Source organism: Physeter macrocephalus, chromosome 8, assembly GCF_002837175.3.
Source record: "Physeter macrocephalus isolate SW-GA chromosome 8, ASM283717v5, whole genome shotgun sequence".
In the NCBI taxonomy this organism is placed as follows: domain Eukaryota; kingdom Metazoa; phylum Chordata; class Mammalia; order Artiodactyla; family Physeteridae; genus Physeter; species Physeter macrocephalus.
In genome coordinates, this window is record NC_041221.1 from 64831202 (window position 1) to 64853868 (window position 22667).

The 22667-nt window shown below is 39.4% G+C and overlaps 2 protein-coding genes across 4 annotated transcripts in view; one reads left to right on the forward strand and one right to left on the reverse strand.

The window, feature by feature from the left end:
• The window catches only part of NDUFAF2 (NADH:ubiquinone oxidoreductase complex assembly factor 2), a 196070-nt gene extending 193665 nt beyond the window's left edge, over positions 1–2405 (forward strand). Inside the window, exon 6 of the mRNA XM_055086889.1 lies at positions 2084–2405. Within this exon, the coding sequence (XP_054942864.1) occupies positions 2084–2335 (252 nt within the window). The 3' untranslated portion in view covers positions 2336–2405. The remainder of the gene's footprint in view (positions 1–2083) is intronic.
• Positions 2406–2508: 103 nt separating this feature from the next.
• Positions 2509–12297, reverse strand: SMIM15 (small integral membrane protein 15). 3 transcript variants are annotated; one of them, XM_007119016.3, is made up of 3 exons: positions 11276–11394; positions 9959–10090; positions 2509–8799 (listed from the first exon to the last, which is right to left on the reverse strand). In XM_007119016.3, exon 3 carries the CDS (start codon positions 8785–8787, stop codon positions 8563–8565), a length of 225 nt encoding a protein of 74 aa, XP_007119078.1. In that variant the 5' UTR covers positions 8788–8799; positions 9959–10090; positions 11276–11394; the 3' UTR covers positions 2509–8562. The 3 variants fall into 3 exon arrangements, with proteins under 3 accessions (XP_007119078.1, XP_007119079.1, XP_028348726.1); XM_007119017.4 differs by lacking the exon at positions 11276–11394 and adding an exon at positions 10952–11210; XM_028492925.1 differs by lacking the exons at positions 2509–8799; positions 11276–11394 and adding an exon at positions 11401–12297 and having other exon boundaries at positions 9961–10090.
• Positions 12298–22667: the final 10370 nt, after the last annotated feature.

The following is a 22667-nucleotide window of genomic DNA, read 5'->3' on the forward strand; positions in this document are numbered from 1 at the left end:
ATAGGGAATTGATCTGTTATAGAAATTACAAGAATATTTATAAATATGCCTTCCCTCACGTTTGCTTTAGAAGAGGTTTCATTCGATGGGCCCTTCTTTGTGTCTAAAAGTCTGTAACACTACAATCTCCTCAAATCTTTTCCTGTAAGTATAGACCATTATTTTAAATGTGATTTTAAATATCAGTGTTTACCTTTTTGGAGAACTGTTATTGCTTGAAATTCATGTTAGAAACAGAAAGATTGCATCATATATTTAAATAACCAGATGTGTCATTTTTTTAAAGAAACCATTTTTTTAAATAAATTTATTTATTTTTGGCTGCATTGGATCTTCGCTGCTGTGCTCGGGCTTTCTCTAGTTGCGGCGAGCGGGGGCTACTCTTCATTGCAGTGTGCGGGCTTCTCATTGCGGTGGCTTCTCTTGTTGCGGAGCACGGGCTCTAGGCGCGCGGGCTTCAGTAGTTGTGGCACGCGGGCTCTAGAGTGCAGGCTCAATAGTTGTGGCAGGCGGGTTTAGTTGCTCTGCGGCATGTGGGATCTTCCTGGACCAGGGCTTGAACCCGTGTCCCCTGCATTGGCAGGCGGATTCTTAACCACTGCGCCACCAGGGAAGTCCCAGATGTGTCATTTTTTTTAATGTTGAAATTTAAAAATAACTTGGGAGAATTTGTTTTTGTCAGTTGTCAGATATTAGTTATGTTAATATTCATATTATAAATAACAAATATATTCTTAAAGAAAAATCAGAAAATACAGATAAGCAAAAAGAACATTTAAAAATTTCACCCAGGGGCTTCCCTGGTGGCGCAGTGGTTGCGCGTCCGCCTGCCGATGCAGGGGAACCGGGTTCGCGCCCCGGTCTGGGAGGATCCCACATGCCGCGGAGCGGCTGGGCCCGTGAGCCACGGCCGCTGGGCCTGCGCGGCCGGAGCCTGTGCTCCGCAACGGGAGAGGCCACAACAGAGGGAGGCCCGCGTACCACACACACACACACACACACAAAAATTTCACCCAGGGAATTCCCCAGCAGTCCAGTGGTTAGGACTCTGCCCTTTCAATGCCGAGGGTGCCCATTCAATCCTTGGTGGGGGAGCTAAGATCCCACAAGCTGTGAGGTGCAGACAAAAAAAAAAAAAAATTTTTTTTCACCCGTTTAGAAATAATTTAGAAGAGGAAGAAGGAATCAATAAAGGTAAAAGGTAATTACTATTTCATCTGTTTTTAAGATGCATATCTTCAAATTTTAACATCTCTGAAATCAGGATGTGTGAAGGAGTTTGCCTTTTTTAGTGGTACGTATAACAGCAACGTATCTTAAATCTGATGGTCTTGTATTCAATGAAATACAGTAATAGATTCATTGTTGTTCCAGGGTATAGATCCTTACAAATAGAATAGCAAATCTGAGTGACAAAACTGCATTGCACAAATTGCTTGCACTGATTTGAGGAAGCATTTCCAATAGCAAAGTGCCTCTCTGGAACTGGTGTCTAAGGCTTGCTGAACTGTGATTCCGTTTCTGTCCTCCTCTTCACTGCCATACCACTCCAGAGGCGAAAGGGAAATAGATGGGACTTGGTCCTGGCGCTATAGAGGGTGGCCTTAGCAACCATGCTTTAAGTCCCACAGAGAGAAGACTGGCAGGAGCATCTTTCTGAGGCCCTCTCACCTTCACTTCATCTCCAAGAGAAAGTACAAGTCACTGATTAGTTTTTGAGGCAGTAAATAGGTTAAATTTAGAAAATCTTTGATAAGAGCGACTTTTATGCTCTTGTGTAATATTTCATGTTAAGTGGTTTATTTCACTTACTGGGTAGTAAATATTTCTATTTCATTATCCTTCTCATCTTTTTATTATAGTATACAAGGACATAGCTGTTTAATTCAAAATAACATCAATATACAATCAGATAGCTTTTTCAGACTTACCCTGTACATATCTATATATTATTTAAATGCAAGGCAAGTATCATGTATATATGTACTTTATTTTTTATTAGCTATTTTATTTTTATAAAACCTGTAGTTTGAGTTTTCTTCTAACTAGGAATTTAATTTCTTCCATTTATATATGCATGCAGGAAATAATGAAGAATGAAAAATATAAAGAAGAAATTAAAATGAAAACCAAAGACTTTTATGAAAAAGGAAAACTCCTCAGAGAAGAGAGCAACAAGGAACACTTGGCTCCACCAGTTCAAACTCAGATTAAAGGGCATGCCTCCGCTCCGTACTTTGGAAAAGAAGAATCCTCGGTGGCTCCCACCAGCACTGGTAAAACCTTTCAGCCAGGATCCTGGATGCCACAAGATGGCAAGAGCCACAATCAATGAATGCACTGTGGTAAAATCATTCCATTTATATATGTATGTGACTATTTTAACAAGTAAAAGTAAAAAGTTACTTTGTATTTTCTGACTGTACAATAGTTCTCTATTCCAGTAAGCTTAAGAACTTGTTTTTTACTATGCATAAGAAGTGTGAGGTTATGACTATAGAAACCTAACTTCTTTTAGACTTAAATCCTTCACTTGATTTAGTCATCATTCTCTGTTTATAAATTTGCTTAGTTTATTTTCCTCTTTGAGTTGCTCCCTTGAGAAGTATCTTGTAGCTGTAAATGTTCAGTATATTTTAGATCCTTACGATCATTTAGAAACCACCCAAAATATATCTTGGTAGAAAATGATAAGGGTAAATATTGAACTGTCCTAAATAATCAAATATAAAAGGAGAAGACTGCTATTTCTGAAGAGGCACTCTGTAAGGTTCTAAAGAACTAATCAAAAACATGAACTTGGATAAAACACGTGGAGGCAAGGATAAAACACGTGGAGGCCAAGAAAATTTATTTGATAAATGAAAAACACCCTATGATACTGATGAGTAGATGGGACAAAAGCTATTTTATGGTGGGATTGAGGTTGGAGTTTTAAAGAAGGAATTAGGACCAATAGAAGTAGACAGTCTATCACAAAAGTCTGAAAAGATGGTAAACAGAGAAATGGTGAAGTAATTGTAGTTCTGTGAGATTAAAAATTACTTTGAAGAAGTAGAAAACAGGGCGGAGTTCTCAGAACGTGATTCCACTGATAGTAGAGATTACAGTGATTTCTGTATTAGAGAAAATTATAGACAGATGACAACATTAAAACAGATTATATATAAAAGTGTCATACGTTTTCTGAAGCGCACAACCAAGTTTTTGTTGCTAACAGAGTTCTAATTCTAATATAGAGGTCTTCTAACAGTGTTTGACATTGTAGCAACTACTCAATAAATATGGACTGAGATTTTTACTTAATATTAGAAGGTAAAATTTTTAATTGCTTAAGAAATAAACTACAGAAAAATACAACTTTATAAAATGTTATACTAAAACAAGTAATCAAAGGTAATCACCATAATACTTATGAAATGACCAAAAAAAAGCCCCTAGGTGGTAATATTAACGTTCCAGCAGCCCTGTTAATATCAAGTTAATCATTCTGTCTCTTTACATTATTACAAAGTAGTATTACATTTTACCAAAGAGGCAAAAAAGGAACTAGGTATTAGGCAATATAAAAAGAGATAAAATTTGTTGTATAATTGACTGTAAAGTAAGATGTTCTTGAACCCCGAGTTACAGGAAAAACTGTAAATTCTAACATGCTAGAATAGAATGTTTCTACTACCAAATTCCTATCAGCTTATTAACTGTATTCTATATACATATTTTACAAAAGTTTGTCGTGTAGGCTGTTTATAAATATCTTAATGTATGACAGAATTTACGTTAATTTTAATTTTTATGGTTTTCATTTTAAAATACCTGTTTTACATAAAAGAAAATCTTAGCCAACAGTTACATTATATAAGAAGATGATACTGGCCCACCCATTATTAGTAAAGTATGCACTTTCAAAGTGATTTTGAGAGGTGGGAATAAACTTTGTAGTAATCCATCCACACTCCTTTCCTCAAGACTAACGTTTTTAGGATGACTGGTTACACTGTTAGGTGGTATCAGAAAAGAGTTCTGAGAACATTTAGTCCTACATAAAAACTGAACTATAATTTGGCCTAATTAAGATTGCCTTTCTAAACAATCTTGTTTTTATATGTGGCTTTTAAGCCAGACACATGCAAAGCAGAATCAAAGTTTCACATAAAATATTCATTTGTCCACCATATTTCATATTTTAAATAGTTATATTTGGGGAATTTACAAGTTTTTTTTTTTAAATGAAAATGTTTTTCTTCATCTTTTCAAGACAGACTCCAAAACCCATGCAGTTTTTTTAATTTCAAAAGTTAAAATGTTCATTTTAAACTAATTAAAGTGGGGCTTCCCTGGTGGCACAGAGGTTAAAAATCTGCCTGCCAATGCAAGGGACACGGGTTCGAGCCCTGGTCCGGGAAGATCCCACATGCTGCGGAGCAACTAAGCCCACGCACCACAACTACTGAGCCTGAGCCCTAGAGCCCGTGTGCCACAACTACTGAGCCCATGTGCCACACCTACTGAAGCCTGCAAGCCTAGAGCCCGTGCTTCGCAACAAGAGAAGCCACGACAATGAGAAGCCCGCACACCGCAACTAAGAGTAGCCCCTGCTCACCGAAACTAGAGCCCACGCACAGCAACAAAGACCCAACACAGCCAAAAATAAATAAATTAAAAATAATAATAATTAAAGTGTCATACATACCTTAAGTACTCTCAGATAAATCCTTCCTGACTTCCTATGCCTCTGCTATACATGCATATAGCATTTTTTTCCCCCAAAGCCCTTATTATACAAACTGCTCAGGTATACATGCCTTGCCTTTTGGGTTTAACCATATAAATCTAGCCTATTAGCTATGCCTTGGATATCTGAAGTTAAAAATCAAAAAAAAATGGAGGAAATAATTTTTTCCCCATTATGTTATCGTTTTGCATTCCATTTTTACTAACAGATTTCTGGCTCTCATTTACTTCCTAATTTCATCAGCCTTGACCCAACACCATCATATTGACTTTTTTAATGCTCTCTCATTAACCACACTATCTAAAATGTAACCTGAATTCATTTAGACTAGGCTTTCTCAAACTATTTGTGTTCTTTGGGGGAAAAGAAAAGAGAGTCTATGATAGTCAAAGAAGGTTAAAAGACTCCAAGAAATCATGAAGAAATGAATTGTCTTATCTTGTGTTTCCCAAACTTTTGGTATTTGAACACAGAATCCCCTTTAATGTTTGAGAAATACAGAATTTGTCCTTATATATTACAGATATGAAGTAAATCAGAGTGATCCTATAATCAGTTGCAAACCTGAAAGCAATCATTCCTAAATAGGTATCAGACTTCCTCTAACTTAAAACCAGATGAGGTATAAAGTGCCCCTAACGATGGGTGATGAGCTGTTAAGCTATAGTGGATCTCAACATTGGGTTTCTAGCTCGCAGCATCCGAAGCTTATTTCCAGTTTGCTCACTGTAATTTCAGGAAATAGGTTTAAAATCCCCTTGCACATCTGATACAGTAACACCATGCTGAAGTTTACCACGTGGACACTATGGATCAAATTCTGATGCACAAACTTTTTGGTGGTAAAATGTTGGTGGTAAAATGTAAAATATAGGCAGCTTGTTTGTTTTTCCTTCAAAACCAGCCATAAAATGGTAACTAATTATATTAGTTCTAAGAACTTCAGAAACAACATAATAGGTAGGCAGTTTTTAAAAGAATTATTCTGGGTAACAGTAAATGGGATTCTTGTAACCGTAACAGTATGTTACAATAAAAGATTGATTTTTCTGAAGACTCTCAAACCTCATAATACACAGTCCCCAACTTAATTTTTCAACTTTATGATACATATTCACATTCAACAGAAGCGTTGAGTTTTAATCTTTTCTCGGGCTAGCAGTGTGCAGTAGGACACTTGTGATGCTGGGCAGTGGCAGGGAGCCACAGCTCCCAGTCAGCCATGCAATCACAAGTAAACAACCGACACCCATACAACCATTCTGTTTTTCACTTTCAGTACATTATTCAGTAAATTATTTTCAGCTTGCAATGGGTTTATCAGAATGTAATCCATTTTAAACTGAGGAAGCTCTATGGTCTCTAATTTACACCACCCCCCAACACACACAAACATATAGACACATATTATAAAACCTTGTTGATCTCAAATGTATAAAAAGGCTCCATAAATTTTGGGAAAAGCTGAAGAAACAATAAATGGCCTATGTCAAACAAATACAAAATTGTATTAAGACTAACAGGGACTATAGAAAATCCTATTTTAGTTAAATACCTTTAAATTGTCACAATGAACAATGAAACCATAGCTATAGTGGATAACTGTTAAGTTTTGTTTAAATTTCAATGACAATATAAAAAGCATATCCTAGATCATCTGAATAACTAATTTGTAATTAAACACTGAATTATTGGGCTTCCCTGGTGGTACAGTGGTTGGGGGTCCGCCTGCCGATGCAGGGGACACGGGTTCGTGCCCCGGTCCGGGAAGATCCCACATGCCGCGGAGCGTCTGGGCCCGTGAGCCATGGCCGCTGGGCCTGCATGTCTGGAGCCTGTGCTCCGCGGCGGGAGAGGCCACGGCAGTGAGAGGCCCCGCGTACCGCAAAAAAACAAAACAAAAAAAAAACTGAATTATTTCAGTGCTTGGAGCTGCAATGTGTTGATCACACTGACACCAAGTAGGAACTGACAACCTAAAATAACAGTAATAAGTATTGTTCAACCAGTCCATAAACATTCTCAGAGGTCCTTAGGTTCTCATATGAGAAACATTGCTCTCAACTTTTACAAGTACAGGTGACCCTTGAACAACATGGGTTCGAACTGTGTGGGGTCACTAATACACAGATGTTTTTAGTGGTAAATACTATAATACTACATGATCCAGGGTTGGTTGAATCCACAGATGAAGAACTGTGGGTACAGAGGGACCTCGGAACTGCAGATATGGAAGACCTGCATATAGGAAGGAACAATGTATAGGGAGGGTCCACTATAAATTATACAGGGATTTTCAACTGCAAGGGAGGACTCATGCTCCTAACCCCACAAAAAAAAAACAAAGCCCAGGGTGGTGTTCAGGGGTCAACTGCACGCTTATCTATAAATGAAATTTGTAACCCTCTGAAAAGTCTAACTTCTATAACATATTTAACTTGAATTATTACTCCTCCCCCTACAAAAAAAAAGCCCAGGACCTCTTTATAAAAACGTATCAAATTTATTTCAATATCTAGTTTCATTTTTAAGTTAAAGCTTTTAGACAATTTTTTTGTAATTTAAGATTCATTATCAGGGGTGAGGAAAACATTAATAAGCTATTAATTACTGACAACAAATAAAATTATTAACCATGCATTTATAAAAGCCATGTTAAAGAGTAAAAAGTTCCAGTTATACTATTTAACTGAAGGAAATATCTTTCAGCCCTTTATTTCTAACTATAACACATTCTAATTTTGACATGATTTACACCTTTTTCACCCAATTAATACTATGCTAAACAAAATTTTTCCAACTGTTAAACCTTTCTTTACCATTTATGAAATATGACTTAACTGTTACTCTTTAAAAGTTCCTTAAAAGAGATTTGAATTTTAATTTTCACCATGAACCTGTTTGATCAAAAAAGTAAAGGACATCACTACCACATGAATTAAAAGAATGGAATGAAAAACAAAAGTGGTATTATATAATCAGCAAATTATTTGATAAGACATTTTAACTACTTCACATTTCTACTTATAGCACAAGAGAGAATTAACTGGTTCCAAGGTACTACAAGGTTTGGCATTTTTACTCCAAGCTTTAAATCATAGTGTTACTCTACTCAAGTCATCTCTAAGAAAATGGCAGTGTTCATAAGTACAAAATTTGTTATATCCAGTAAGTGGTATTCTACATGTTCAAGATAATAAGAGAATTCTTTATAAAATTAGATTTTTTAAAATGCAGAATGTCTGGTAATTACCAGTATCTCAAAAGCTAAAATGAGAAAAATACAGAAAATAGAAGTACTCGTTGAATAATAATAATACTTTGCTTTGAAGAAGCCAGAAATGATTCTATTTCAAGAAATAAGTAATAATGATAAAAGATGTGATTAATACACTGTATCTCTTTTAAGCCAAAGCATGCTTTTCACCTCAGGACAATTCTGATTTTTACATTCTTAATCTCCTTTGTCCAGAACAGGACCCCATTTTAAGCCATTATTTGAATAGAGTCCATAATCTAAAGCCATTTTTCTCCACAGGATGTTTTCACTTTAGTACATATGCTGCAAAAAGGCAAATGACTAAGTCAGTTATAAAGAATCTGTAGCATAATAAATGCCAATTTACAGTAACTGTCAACAGACTTCTACACCGAAGCCTAAAAGTTGCTATAATACAGGTGAGAACTAACATGATTCTTCCACATGCTCAGACTTCGTTTACTAAATAATACTGTCATAAGATCTGAAAAGAAACCTTAATGGGTCCTTCCAAACCTGAATAATTTTCCAGACGATTTTCCTCTGGTTGCAGAGCCTGTTCATTCCTTCAATCCTTTTTTAGTCGTTTAGCTTTTGCAATATTTTCTTGACGTTTTTGTTTCTTCTTTTGCTCCTTTTCCCTGGCCTCAATCATCTTGGCCAATTTCCAAGACAGTACAGCACTTGCTAGAAACAATGGAGTTAGGGCCAGAATAACTGTTGTAAGGAAGCCATATGGGTCCTTTGCAGCCCATTCCACAACATACTCAGCCCAAGCCTTTATATCAAACATCTTTGTAGAGGCCTTAGGAAAGCAGGGAGTGGGGGAGAGACAACAAGAGAAAAGACTGTGGTTAATCAAATTTTGAAAAAGGTACCCCATACAATCAGTTAACTCAGAATTCCATTATCACTCAATAGTTTGGTTGGTTGTTTTTAAAAAGTACTAATTAGTACTATTTTAATAAGGACTAATATTTCTAGTAAGAAAAAATAATTCACCTAGGACAACCAGAAGAGTGACACTTAAAAGATGTGAAGCTAGGGCTTCCCTGGTGGCGCAGTGGTTGAGAGCCCGCCTGCCGATGCAGGGGACACGGGTTCGTGCCCCGGTCCGGGAAGATCCCACATGCCACGGAGCGGCTGGGCCCGTGAGCCATGGCCGCTGAGCCTGCGCGTCCGGAGCCTGTGCTCCGCAACGGGAGAGGCCACAACAGTGAGAGGCCCGCGCGTACCGCAAAAAAAAAAAAAAAAAAAAGATGTGAAGCTATAGAAGGTAAAAGGAAAAACCATGTGGAATCTGTCATAAGGACTAGGCATTCTCATATGCCTCCTCTATTCAAGACAAACTTTATTTAGCAGCAGAGTTAAAAGAATTTTGACTTTTATGTGCTCATTCCAGGAAACAGCTGAATCCCATTATGTCATTTTTTTACATAGCCTTAGTACTATTAAGTGCTAATTAACAAAAGTACAATCATCAAATTTGCTATTTTAAAGCCACAGAATATGTGAAATGCCTGGAGAAAGGGAGGTAATGGATGGCTGTTTCCAGGAATGAAAAGAGAGGGTAAGGGAACCATAATATCCATTCATATGCCAACAGATATAAGCAAAAGGTGACATGCTATTTTATGCCCTCTTTCAGCTTTGAGGACTCCTATTTGAGGACATAATTTAGTAAATGAGAACATAATTTAGTAAATGAGAACAACTTTAATAGATGAGAAAATTAACCAGTACAGTGCCATGCATTTTGTTCCGTTTTGAGTTGGTAAGGGAGGGCCATCTGGCAAATGAGGATGTTGTGGATTTGAGTGACATTTTCTATTTTGCCCCAGAGGCTTTTCAACCTTCATGTTTGTGTCGATCTCTATTCAAAGTGGAGAATTAGAATACCTGGGTAGGAATGGGTGTATATACAGTCGCTTAAAATTTCAGCTGGGATTTAAAAAATCATCTACCTTTTGCTTGAGTAGTGATCTCTAACTTTGTCCTGGGATTATTAGCCAATCACAATTTCAGATGACCCTTGGTTGGTTGTCTTCTTTAGCTCTCTACCATACACTTCTGAGAGAATGCTTAAATTCTATATACTGGTTGGGTTGAAAAGAATAGATAAAAGAAAAACGTTAAAAGTTAACTTTAAGGAATAATTATAATACAATTTTAAATGGAAAATTTCTAAATTCTCTATATGCAACCTATAAATGACATGTAAAATCGCCTGGCACATTAAATACATTTAATATCTATTGCTTTCTCATTTTAAGAAAGAAATAATTACACAATGGTAAATGCCCTGTAAGAAAATCCTAGTTACTGGAGATCAAATATTTTACTAAATTACTTACTTCAAAAATAAAATTATTTACGAAGTTCACTAACATATAATAAAATAAGTTAGTTCACTGATATGTTACAGCATATCCATTCCCAGATCTTGAACTTTTTATACTAAAAAAGTCAATTATTTGTTTATAGGGTTAGGTATACAATCGCAAAATCAAACATCGCTTTACCCTTAAAAGGTTTTTTTTTTTGTCTCCCTATTATACAGTTTGTGTTCTTTATAGAAAACCCAGAGATAAGCAAAACAAAATATATATCACCCACAATCCCATCACCTACATAAAACTACAATGACTGGTTTTAATTATATCCTATCACAACTTCTTCATATTTTCAACTGAAGATACATTAAAGTGCCTAAGATATCGTTAAATATCCTAGCCTCCCCCCGCATTCGTAGGCTCCCACCCACACAGTCGAGCCTAGGCTCTACGGATATCCGTTTCTTCAGCTTCTCCAGCCCAGTAATGAATTGACTAATGCAAGATTCAGAGATGAGCAAAAGAACTTTGCAATAAAGAGTAAAGCGGAAGTGAAGGACCCGGTTATGGCCGAGTTTTAGCCATTAACACAGAGAAAGCAGCTACTGTCCACAGGACACACACCTCCCATGCACCTCAATTTCGGACCCCAAGCGCACGCGCCTCCCACACTCCAAGGAATATTTTCTTCCTTCCGAGAAGGATCGGCCGGGCTTGATCTCCGGACCAGACCCGCGCGGCGCCTAAACCTGCAGCTGATGGCACCTCACAGCCGTCCGCACTTCCCCTCCTTCCTTGTGTTTTCCTCGCTCACCCTTACTTCCTCACCGCACCCGGCCGCCCACCCCTGGGGCCACGCTCCCCAGACCCTCCACCTCGGCGAGCGCGGGCCCGGCGGGGCTCGCACAACGGGCGGCCCCCGGGAATCAGGGGTCGTCCCCGCCACACCTTGGGCCGTCGGCGCCGTGACCACCTCCGCCGGGCACGGGGGCAAAACTGCGGCTGCGGCCACCACCGGCCTCTCCTACCTCGCGCCCGAGACGTTGGGTTCGGACCCCCCACTCCCAACTAACCTACAGGCCGGAAGCAGGAAGGCGGAAGCCGCGGCTCTCCCGGCCCGCCCACAGGCCGGCCCTTGCCTGGATCCGGCCTGAGGAAGTCGAGGGGCCAGTTTCCGGCTGCGCCATTGCTGTGTGGGGCCCGGGGCCCGGACTTCGAGCACGCGGGGAGGGTGGGGCGGCGCCCGGGTTTCCGGGGAGCGGCAGGTGAGGCCGCGCGGGGCGAGCGGCGGCGCCCGGCTGGTCGCTGGCTCGGAGCCCGAGTCTCGCCCGTTCTGTCGGGGCGCCGTTCTGCCTGAGGCTCGGGTGGGCTCCGTCCTCCGGGAGCCGGTCCGGAAGCACGGAGGGCCCCCTACCTTTGCCCCCGAAGTCAGCCGGGGAACAGCCGCTCCCCTGCAGGAGCCCGGCCGTGGGTGGAGGGCCCCGGTGGGTAAGGTCCGTGACCCCGGGAAACTCCAGCCAGAGAGCGGCGGCAAGAAAGGAGTTGGTTCCCACAAACCGCCCAGAGTCAAGGTGAGGGTGACACGGCGACTCTTGAAGGATTCTAGCGAGTTCCTCGGGTTCACACCCCACTCTTTGACCCTCTCATCTTCGGGTTGGACAATAGTTAACGCCTCACGTCGAGGAGACAAAGCAGCAGCTGGACCGTGGTGGGTCCACCGAACCTTGTTACTAAAAGAAAATGCAGCCATGCTGTGTGAAGAGGGGTTTTTATTGTTTGTTTTTAATTTAAGAACCTAACTCTTTCACAAAAGCATGATCGATACTTGCCCAGAGTAAACTTGATAAATAATTAAACTGTCTGGGCGTAGAGGTCCCACCGAGGTACTTGTTCTTCCAATACACAAAGGGATTCAAAGGTCAACAAGCAGAAAGAGTGAGTTAATATTGTCTTCTAATCCACAGGAACTGAGAGATTAACTCTGGTTTGGTTGGTGATCAGGTTTTGTGGTCTCTTGAACTGAACTGTTCTGTTTGACTACCTCTTCGAATGTTGCAAGATCTCTTCACTGTTGCGTGCCAAATAAAGCAGGTTTTTATTCTTTAAACACTATAGAATGTTCTCTTTGAGGCACAAGTTGTGACATGTATAACTAGTTTAGGTATAACAACAGTAACTATTATTTACCAGGGAACAGGCTTTTGGCAAATAAGCAAATGATCTAAAATACTGTTTGTTGGGCATATGTTAATGTTTGTATGTTGTATTAGCAGCAGTTGTTTTCTTACTCATTCTTGTTTGAAAACTTGGATGATGGTTTCAAAGCTTGTGCTGCTTGGACCTAGCCTCTACCTGTAGTAGCCAGAATAAGACTCAGTCACTGGATTGTGTGTACTGAAAACTTGACTTGCTGATGGTAACTCTATGCGGGTTTTTTTTTTTTTTTTTTTGCTGTACGCGGGCCTCTCACTCTTCTGGCCTCTCCCGTTGCGGAGCACAGGCTCCGTACGCGCAGGCTCAGCGGCCATGGTTCACGGGCCTAGCCGCTCCGCGGCATGTGGGATCTTCCTGGACCGGGGCACGAACCCGTGTCCCCTGCATCGGCAGGTGGACTCTCAACCACTGCGCCACCAGGGTAGCCCTATGTGGTTTTAGTAGTAACTCCAGGAGAGCGTCAGAATTTATTTTAACGTCCTTCACTCCAGAGACCAATATGCGTATGTTGTTTTAATCACGGTTAGACAGTTTTCCTCATTACTGCCTCCCCTGTAGCTCACTCTGCTTCATCCCTTGTGAAATGCATAGGAGTCTTGGGTCGGAAGAAAAGGCACAGAAGAAGGAAGCCTCGGTAGGTCTTTGGCTCTAGTGTAAATCAGGCTTTCACTGTCTAATATTACTGATCTAGCTTCCAGTTCCAGGGCAGGCTGAAAGCCCAGGAATAGCATAGCAGTTGCCACAGCTGAGCTCCCTACTGCTACCTGCATTGCCTTAATGAAAGGTGGCATCAAGATTGGTTCAGATGCTGCAGAATACTTTCTAGAGGAGTCTCAGCTTGGGAGTTGAGATTCACAGGCCTTGTCTTTGCTGATCTGATACTCTGATAAGTCACTCGGAGCCTGTTTCCTCTTGTGTATGTGGAAAGCTATTAGGTTATCTCTGGGGTTCTTTCAGCTTGAAAATTCTGTTAATTGGACTGGATTTGGCCATTTTTCTGACTTCGGCTTCATAAGCAGCAGCAGAATAAGGCATTTAGTGGAAATATAGCCAGTTTTCTTAAGGGCTTAGTCTTTATTTGAAAGATCCTTAATTGGCTTTTTATTCTCTTGCAAATGTCTTTCAGAATATCAACTTAGAATAACAAGGAAATAAGGTCTGCTTGTATTTATTTTTAAGAAATAAAATCTTAACCGTTTGTGTAGCTTTAACCAAAGTAACTAAAGCTTGCACTGTTAATTAAGGAGGGTTTGTCTTTGCATAAGAATAATTCCTTTGTAGCGTATCACATCACCATCCGCACTAGTTACTCAATTGCAGTTATATTTCGAAAATGGAGCCTTACTCCCCAGTGTTCATTGCAGCACTATTTACAATAGCCAGGTCATGGGAATAACCTAATGCCCGTGGACAGAAGAATGGATAAAGATGTGGTGCATATATACAATGGAATATTACTCAGCCATAAAAAGGAACAAAATTGGGTCATTTGTAGTGAGGTGGATGGACCCAGAGTCTGTCATACAGAGTGAAATAAGTCAGAAAGAGAAAAACAAATATTGTATATTAACGCATATATGTGGAATCTAGAAAAATGGTACAGATGAACCAGTGTGCAAGGCAGAAATAGAGACACAGATGTAGAGAACAAATGTATGGACACCAAGGGGGGAAAGAGGTGGGCGGGGGGGAGGTGGTGGTGGTGGTATGAATTGAGAGATTGGGATTGACATATATGCACCAATATGTATAAAATAGATAACTAATAAGAACCTGCTGTATAAAAAAATGAAATAAAATTCAAAAAAAAAAAGAAAATGGAGCCTTACAAATTTCTGAGCTTTTTTCCTCTTAAGAAAGGAAGTCTTAGTCTTTCATTAGTTTGTTTAAAACTCTTTTTTCTCTTGAATGGTACAAAGTTACATTTCACCCTGCCTCATGTCAAAATTGTGAATGAGTAAAGCCTGAATAAGATTCTATTATAATAATCTAGACTTAACTAAAGATTTTAAGCTTTCTTACCTGCTGAACAATTTGTGCTTATTTCCTGCAGTAACATTTCACATATTTGACTTACTTTGATAGAATTGGTTTCTCCCAAGTTTTATCTGTGAGTTTTTCCTACCATTAAAACACAGTGCAGATACATTCCTTAATAGGTACATTTATGTAATTTTAACAGTAATAGTCGGGTTTTAGTGACATTTGGAAGATCATACTGCAGAATAATAATTTTTAAAGGCTGTTTATTGAATACTTACTGTGTAACAGGTACTAGGCTAGATGCTTCGCATCTGTTATCACTAATCCTTAGACTAAACAACTCTGTAGGATGGTATTCTTATACCTATTTTACAGATAAGGAACCAGAGACTTAAAAAGTAGGGCAGAATTCTAAACAGATATGGCCCCAAAAATCTCTGCTTGTTTTTTAATGTCAAAGACTAGACGAAAATGCTGATTTCATAAAATGAAAGTAATTTTTTTATTCTGTAATTGTTAATTTTAACTAATAATCACAACTAAAATCTTCCCATACTTCAAAATTGTCTGTTGCCCAGGTGGTGGCAGCATGTCTCAAAGAGTTAGTGTGATGTAGAAGGTTTTCTCCAGCCTTGCCAGTTGATTTGCTTCTTCATCCCACATACACGACCTATCTATCAATCTCTACTTCTCTTTTGGGCACTTTCACTGCTATTAGACCAACCCATCAGTGATTCACTCAACCTTCCACCCTCCCTTCAGCTTCATCTTCTGAATGGGTCATACCCTGCCAGTTTGCTTTCAGCCTATTTTGCCTACAAAGAAAGCATCACCAAAGTATTATTTTCTGGAAAATTCATTTAGGCCTATCCAGTAACATGAAGACTTTTTTTTTTCAAATGTTATTTTTCACCCATTGTTAAATGTAATTTGTCAAAAGCACATCCTAAACAAAATAATTGGCTAATACTATTATGAAATACTTGTCTAAATTAGAAGGCATGCTTTTTAAACTTTATTGGATATAGCAGTTAAGGAGGTAATGAAAAGCTTTTAAAAGATAGAATTTGTCTTCAAAATAAGAACAAGAAGATTCAGTAGGGAGCAATGCAAGGTCATATAATTCAGAAGGAGATATACATACATATATATGTGTGTGTGTGTGTGTGTGTGTGTGTGTATATGTGTATATCAGAATAATTAGTTAAACCTACCTTAGCCAAAAATTGCTTGGAACATTATCTTTGCAGGACTGCTACCTTCCTAGAGGTTTCAAATCAGATGATACCTCCTCACAAAAGCCCTCTCTACCCCTATTTTATTTTTCTCACAACACTTCAGTCCGACATCTTGTTTATTGGTTTATTGTTTATTTTTTCCCACTAGAATGTAAGCTATATGAGATCAGTTACCACAGTACCTAGAAAGAATATTGTTTTGAATAATTGATTCCAAGATACAACATTGCCACTTACAAATAAAACTTAGTGTTTGAATGAATCATGAAATAATCTAAATCCTGGGAACTTGTAACACTCGTGTTAAAGTACCAAACTGTTATTGTATGTTTTGAAAGTAATAAGGGTTGCCCCAGTAAGAATAGGTCTAAAGATTAGTAAATAAGATGTTAGGGAAAGATAATAATTGTGGTTATTTTGTTAATGAAAGAAAACTAGTTGCTTAAGGCTTTCCAAGTATATAAAAGTATGTTAAAGGAACATAGTGATTCATCATCTTCATTGATGAGATAAAAGGAATAGTCCTAGACTGTAGGTGCTAAGATTTAAGATAAGAACAAGCTAGACTAGAGATCTAAATAGAGATCTTTGAAAATGGGGTGTGTATATGCAGGCTAGATGCCCTCTCTAGATATTCCCAGCTTTATGATTCCCAATGCAGATTGCAAAAGAAAGATTAGATAGCAGATGCTTCTCTTGTTGATTATTCCTTGCTGCCTATGGCCTTTTCTGCACGTTTAAGAAACATTTCAGTGTGTTTGAGTGATATGTATTGCTTCTTTGGGTAGTTTATAGAAGTCTTTTCACATAATACTAAAAATTGGGTGTTTCTGCTTTTTTTTAACACAAACTATTTACAATTCTGTATTTCCAGAATGTACTATACATGCATATGCAGCAAACTAATACCCTGTAATTAGAGGGCACCCTTTTGGAAGGGTAAAGTTTCCAGTAAATTCTTCTGAAGCCTTGGATTGCAGTCCTGTTAAAGTCGTGAGAGACAGTAAGCTTTCCTGCTGAATCTAGAAGTTCAAATATTAGGCTTATCCCTAAATGATGTAATAATATTAGCCATGTCAAGTCACCTTTAATTTCTGTGCTAGGGTCTCCTAGCCATTAAATAGGAGTTGCTGTCCAGTTGAGAAAACTAATCCACATATAAGAATCCTTCAGTGTATATAGCTGATTCACTTTGTTATAAAGCAGAAACTAACACAGCATTGTAAAGCAATGATACTCCAATAAAGATGTAAATAAATAAATAAAAAGAATCCTTCAGTGTAAAAACAATGTGTATTGCAAAAGCAGCCCCTAGCACCATCACCTTTGCTGAGTAACATTTTAATTTTATGCATTCCACCTTTACCTAAGCAAGCTACTTGAAGTAACCATATCAAACATAACCATATTTGCTGTATGATATTGCCAGGTATGTTGTCCTCCGTGTCATACAGTGCCCTTTATATAAAGTCCCATATAAGATATTTTAGAATGTGATTCTAAAAAAACTTTTGGAAGCCACTTTTTCATAGGAAGAATTTTGCCTGTCTTTGATTTGACCGGAAGCTCAAGAGCCAAATTTGGAATTCATGTTTAACATCCATCCTGGCTTGCATACTTGCATTTCTTTTTAAATATATTTTTCCTAGGACAGATATTCTGTACCTGTCATTATTGTATATGTTCATGTAGTAAGATTCCTCCAGTCCCTGGTGAAATAAGGCACAGTATACTATGCCTGTAGGTCAAGCGTTTGAAACCCAGAACATTACAAAGATGTTTGATATGTAACAAGTAGTTATTTGCTAGTAAAATTCTTCCACTGCTTCTAACTTTTGTTTATTTTAAAATCTTGTACTATAATCATATCATTCAGAACTAGGGAACATAAGAAATCATTGTGTGGAACTGCATCCCAAAGTCTAATTCTGAAAGCTATCTTATGCCTTTAATAGCCCTCAGAGTATAATGTGTATATTTGGAATGTAGATTTAGAAGTGAACAAAAATTTACTGGTGCCAGGCTATAAATATAGTTCCCTAAACCATCATTTAGACACATATCGTAGTCCCAAATTCATAAATTGCTTTTGCTGAGTTCACAGTTTATGTTTTTACACTTTAAGTCAGGAAGTGAAAGAGTCTGAAATCCAAAAACTCCTTTCTGATTCACATATGTCCCCTTGAAGTGTAATAAATAATAGTGGTGCATATGATGAGTTTCTAGAGGCTTTGAATTTGGAGTTTTTCTTAATTTTTAGAATTGACCTTGATCAACTAATTTTCTGTTCTCTGTAATAAGAAGATAATAATAATACCTGCCTTCATACAGAATGTTGGACCAATGTCCTCCTGAGATTCTTTTCATCTCTAAGTTTCAATATTCTATTGTAGGACTTACTGCAGTTGTAGACTTGTATTATTAATGAGTATAGGTGTATAAGAATATGACTTAATCTCTTGTTCTGGGTTCATATTTGATCATGTTGTGTGGACCAAAGAAATCATTTAATATTTTTTGTGCCTAGGTTTCTGTGTCCATAAAGTAGAATTAATACCTGTTTTTTGCAATACTAACTAGTTAATAAACATGTAGTCTCCTTTTTATAAGAGGTTGAATTCTATAGAATTCATTTGTAAATTGATTGTTGGGAGCTTACACAGATTCCCAGAGAATTATGTTATAAATAGTGGTTATTTATGGCTATTTGACACACAGCATAAGTGGAAAGCGTGTCTCTGCATAAAAATGGTAGAATTCTCAATACTAGTAATAAAATAGTAAAAATTAAATGAAACTTTGATCCCTTGTACCACAGTAAGATTTTATAAAAAGTGATAATGATTGTAAATAGTGAAAATGAATTTGTCTGAGTCCATTTTTTTTTTCAAGTTTTTATTTCCTACAAGATGTGAATGCTTTGTCAGCACTTTCTGACCATCTTACCATATATGCAGTCCAGGAATCACTGTTTGTTGCAGTTGTTTTCAAGTCTGCTAAACCTTTTTATACCACAAGAAACTAAAGCTACATATGGGTCTATAAATTATTCATGTGTGTATGCAATGCATATGGAATATATTCACATACAGTAATCTGTGATGTGCCCCTCTCCCCTCCTTACTATCTGTAGAATGAAGTACAAACTCCTTAGAGGAGTGTAATGATTCCTACCAGTCTGGTCCAACCTGCTGTGTAAATTTTCGACGTGATAGAGAACCATTTATTTCAGACCTCTACAGCTCTAAGAGATACCTTCTTACTGCAGTGGTTGACATACAGACTGGAACCAAACTACCTGGTTTGAATCCCAGCTCTGCTTCTTGCTAGGATGAAGAGATGGCTATGAGAATGCATCTCACAGACTCCCACTCTAAGGAGCTTAATTGTCCAAGGGACCCAGCTGCTGTGCTCAGAAATCCATCACTATGTTTGTGCTCTTTGCTTCTTTCATAGTTCAGTGACTGAGCATAGTAGAGATACTAAGTCCTGCTTCTGGGAGACAGAAGACTCCTGTCATGGCCAATGAGGGGTCAGGGACTCCTCCATTGTCTTGCCAAGCCTTCCTTCCATAGGCTACACTGCAGTCTAGGACACTTCTACCCAGTCTTCCTCCCCTCTCTCTTTCAGTTGGGGTCAGACTTGCACCATGGTGTGACAGTTTACCCAGTCTTGCCCAGCTCCTTCCCCATTTTCTCTCACAGATATTTCCTCTAATAAAAATCTTACACATTTAATCCCATCTTGGCCTCTGGGATGGTAAAATTGGGATTCAGAACAGGTTCATTACCTGGCCAGAAGATGCCACCCTGGTGGGTAGATGGGGCACTCACCACCCCTGGCATAAAGTTGTAGATAAATTGTTAAGGTTTCACCAGTGTTGACTTGAGACAATGTCCTAGTGAAGGGGAACTGTGGTAGCTGTGATTATGCAGGTATTTGAAAAATATGGGAGGAATAATACATACAAAGAAAGAGTTGGCTGATTACTGCTAAGTTGTATTGGAGCACTGCTGAAGGAAAATGAGAAACAGCTGTTAACAAGCAGTTAACAGCTAAGTGTGAGAGCTGTAGAGCCTCTGTGGTAGCTTATAGAGAGGGCTTTATCACCTGAAATTGAAAGACAAGACTTGGTTGAACTGCAAGCTGAAGAGCCAGCTAATTGTTGGTGTCACAGAGCTCCGAAGACATTTAAGAATTGAATGTTTTGCCAAGGTGGGTCTGTTAACATGAAGGTGGGGAAACCTAGGATCCTAAACATTAGATGGGGGTCATCCAATGGATGCCTCTATGACTCCTGGACTCTCAGGGCTTGCAGTGGTAGTAGCCTTTCTCTAGTGAGAACTAGCATATTTACTGTGCTGGAAGATGCTGAAGAAGCCCCTTGCCCCCAAGGCAGTAGCCCTCCTCCCCAACACTGCCCTCCTCCTCCTTTCCCAGCCGTCAAGCCAATAATTAACCAATAACAAATCCAGTCACTGGTAAATCCCAGCATAACCCAGCTGGGACATGCTGGGCCTGATAAGGAAGGAAAGAGACTGTTCTCCTAAAAAATTGCATGGTTTAACTGACATTACTGGCAGGAACCAGGAAAGGACTCCTGGGATTGGATTTTAAAGGTCTTTTTTCAAAGGGGTGAGAATATGAGATTAGATGAATAAGAATTCATTGACTTGGGTGCACTTTCTCATGTATGGGGGATTTAACACCCCAGCAAGAATTCTGCTATAGACTGAATGTGTCTCCCCAAAATTCATATGTTTAAACCTAATCCCCAATGTGATTTGGAGGTAAGAGGCCCCAGAGAGCTAACCTGTCCCTTCTGTCATGTGAAGACACAGCAAAGAGACAGCTGTTTACGAACCAGGAAGTGGGCTCTCACCAGACACCAAATCTGCAAGCGCCTCCTTCTTGGACTTCCCGGCCTTCAGAACTGTGAGAAATAAAAGTTTGTTGTTTAAGCCATTCAGTCTGTGGTCTTCTGTTAACAGTAGCACAAACTAAGTCAGACCCTAGTGTTCAAGGGAAACTTGCTAATGGGATGGCTTTTAGAAATAACAGCCAGTTCTCAGCAAAGTGAAAAATGTCTGAGTAGTACTGGCAGACTATAGAGGAAGGAATAAAGAGGCTGAGCAAAGTGGGCATGCCAGAACAGAAGACCCATCAGAGGATTATGCTCCATGAATGTGCCCAGAGGATACAGCATTCACCCAAGGCCATCAGGAAAACAGTGGTGAGAGAGGCACCAACATCACTAAGAAGTTTGCAGGCCAGGGATGGAGGTAAGAGAAGCAGCCACAGAGCTGGCTCATTAGCATCCATGGGAATAATAGAGCCCTGAAGAAAAAGAGGCCAGGTGGTGTTGCTTAACTGGCAGAAGCTAGAAGGCCACAATTACCATAATGACTGGCAAGGTCATTGCAGCCAAAGGAGCTTGACTCAAAAGGAGTTGTGGAGACGGCTAATAGAGAATAGTCTCCCTAGGGGGAAAATAGATGGGCAGTCCACAAGGGTGCTCATTAACGTCTGTTACTGTAAAAAGCAAGAATAGAGGAGCTGGAGGCTGAGGGCAGTAATTGCAATAAAAAGTCATGATCCCTTGCTTAGTTCCCAGACCTAAGACAATTTTCAGATCCAGAACTGAATATATGAACAGGTTCCTAGGAGGAAGAACCATACCACACCATGGCAAGTACATAAGTGCATGACAATTCTTCTCAAAGGACTCTATGGCTATCTGAGTGACCATACCCTGGGGAAAGAATAATCGGGTATTTTGAAGACTATTGATCACAGGATCAGCATTGATGCTTATACCCAGAGATGTAAAGCAACATCACGGCTTTACTGTTAGAATGGGAGCCTACCAGACCAGGTGTTCTTGCTAAAGTTAGTCTCACAGTGGGCCCACTGGGTCCATGGACCCACCCAGTGGTCATTTCCCAGTCCCCAAGTGCATAATTGGAATTTATATTTGGGGCAGTGGGTTCCAGGTCTGTGGAGGTAGGAGTTATCATAGTGGGGACTGCCAGATGGAGCCCTCTGTAACTTCCCATCTCTCCTTCCAAGGTAGTAAGTCAGGCAAAATATTGTATCCTAGGGCAATGGTGAGGATGAGTGCCACCACTAATCCTTTAAGACCTAAAGGACACAGGGGTGCTAATCCCAATCCTATTTTTTTGATTTACCAGTCTGGGCCCTAAAGAAACTGGATGAATCCTGGAGAATGACTATATACTATGGATTGAACCAAGTAAAGACCCTGATCACAGTGGCCGTTCTGTGCTGGACTCTGGTAGAACAGATTTAATAAGGGCTCAGATACATGGTATATCACTGATTTGGCTATACTTTTTTTTTTTCCATTCCAACTGGAAAAGAGTATCAGAAACAGTTCATATTCATGAAGAACAGTCAGCGATATTCATTTAGACTGAATTTTGCCTTGGGGCTGTGTTAACTCTCCCATCCTGTCATAATATGAAGAAATATGAACTACTTAAATATCCCTCAGAACACTACTTTGGTCCATTTTACTGATAACATCATGCTGATTGGACAGATGAGCAAGAGGTGGCTAGTATGCCAAAGACCTTGGTAAGATACATGCACTCCAGAGGATGGGAGATAAACACTATGAAGCTTCAGGGACCAGCCACTTCAGTAGTTTTTAGAGGTCCAGCGGTCAGAGGAGTATCAGGATATCCCCTCCAAAGTGAAAGACAAATTGCTGCCTCTTACAGCCTTTACCACAAAGAAGGAGGTAGGGCACTTTGTAGGCCTCTTTTGCTTCTGGAATCAACACATTCTACAACTAGGAAAAGTGCTCTGGCTTAGGTACCAAGTGACATGGAAGGCTGCCGGCTTTAAACAGGACCCAGAACAGAAAAGGACTCTGTGACAAT

Bases quoted from the DNA above. Each gene is read 5' to 3' on its own strand.
- SMIM15 (XM_028492925.1), bottom strand. From the start codon at position 12,077: ATGGCTGCATTTTCTTTTAGTAACAAGGTTCGGTGGACCCACCACGGT.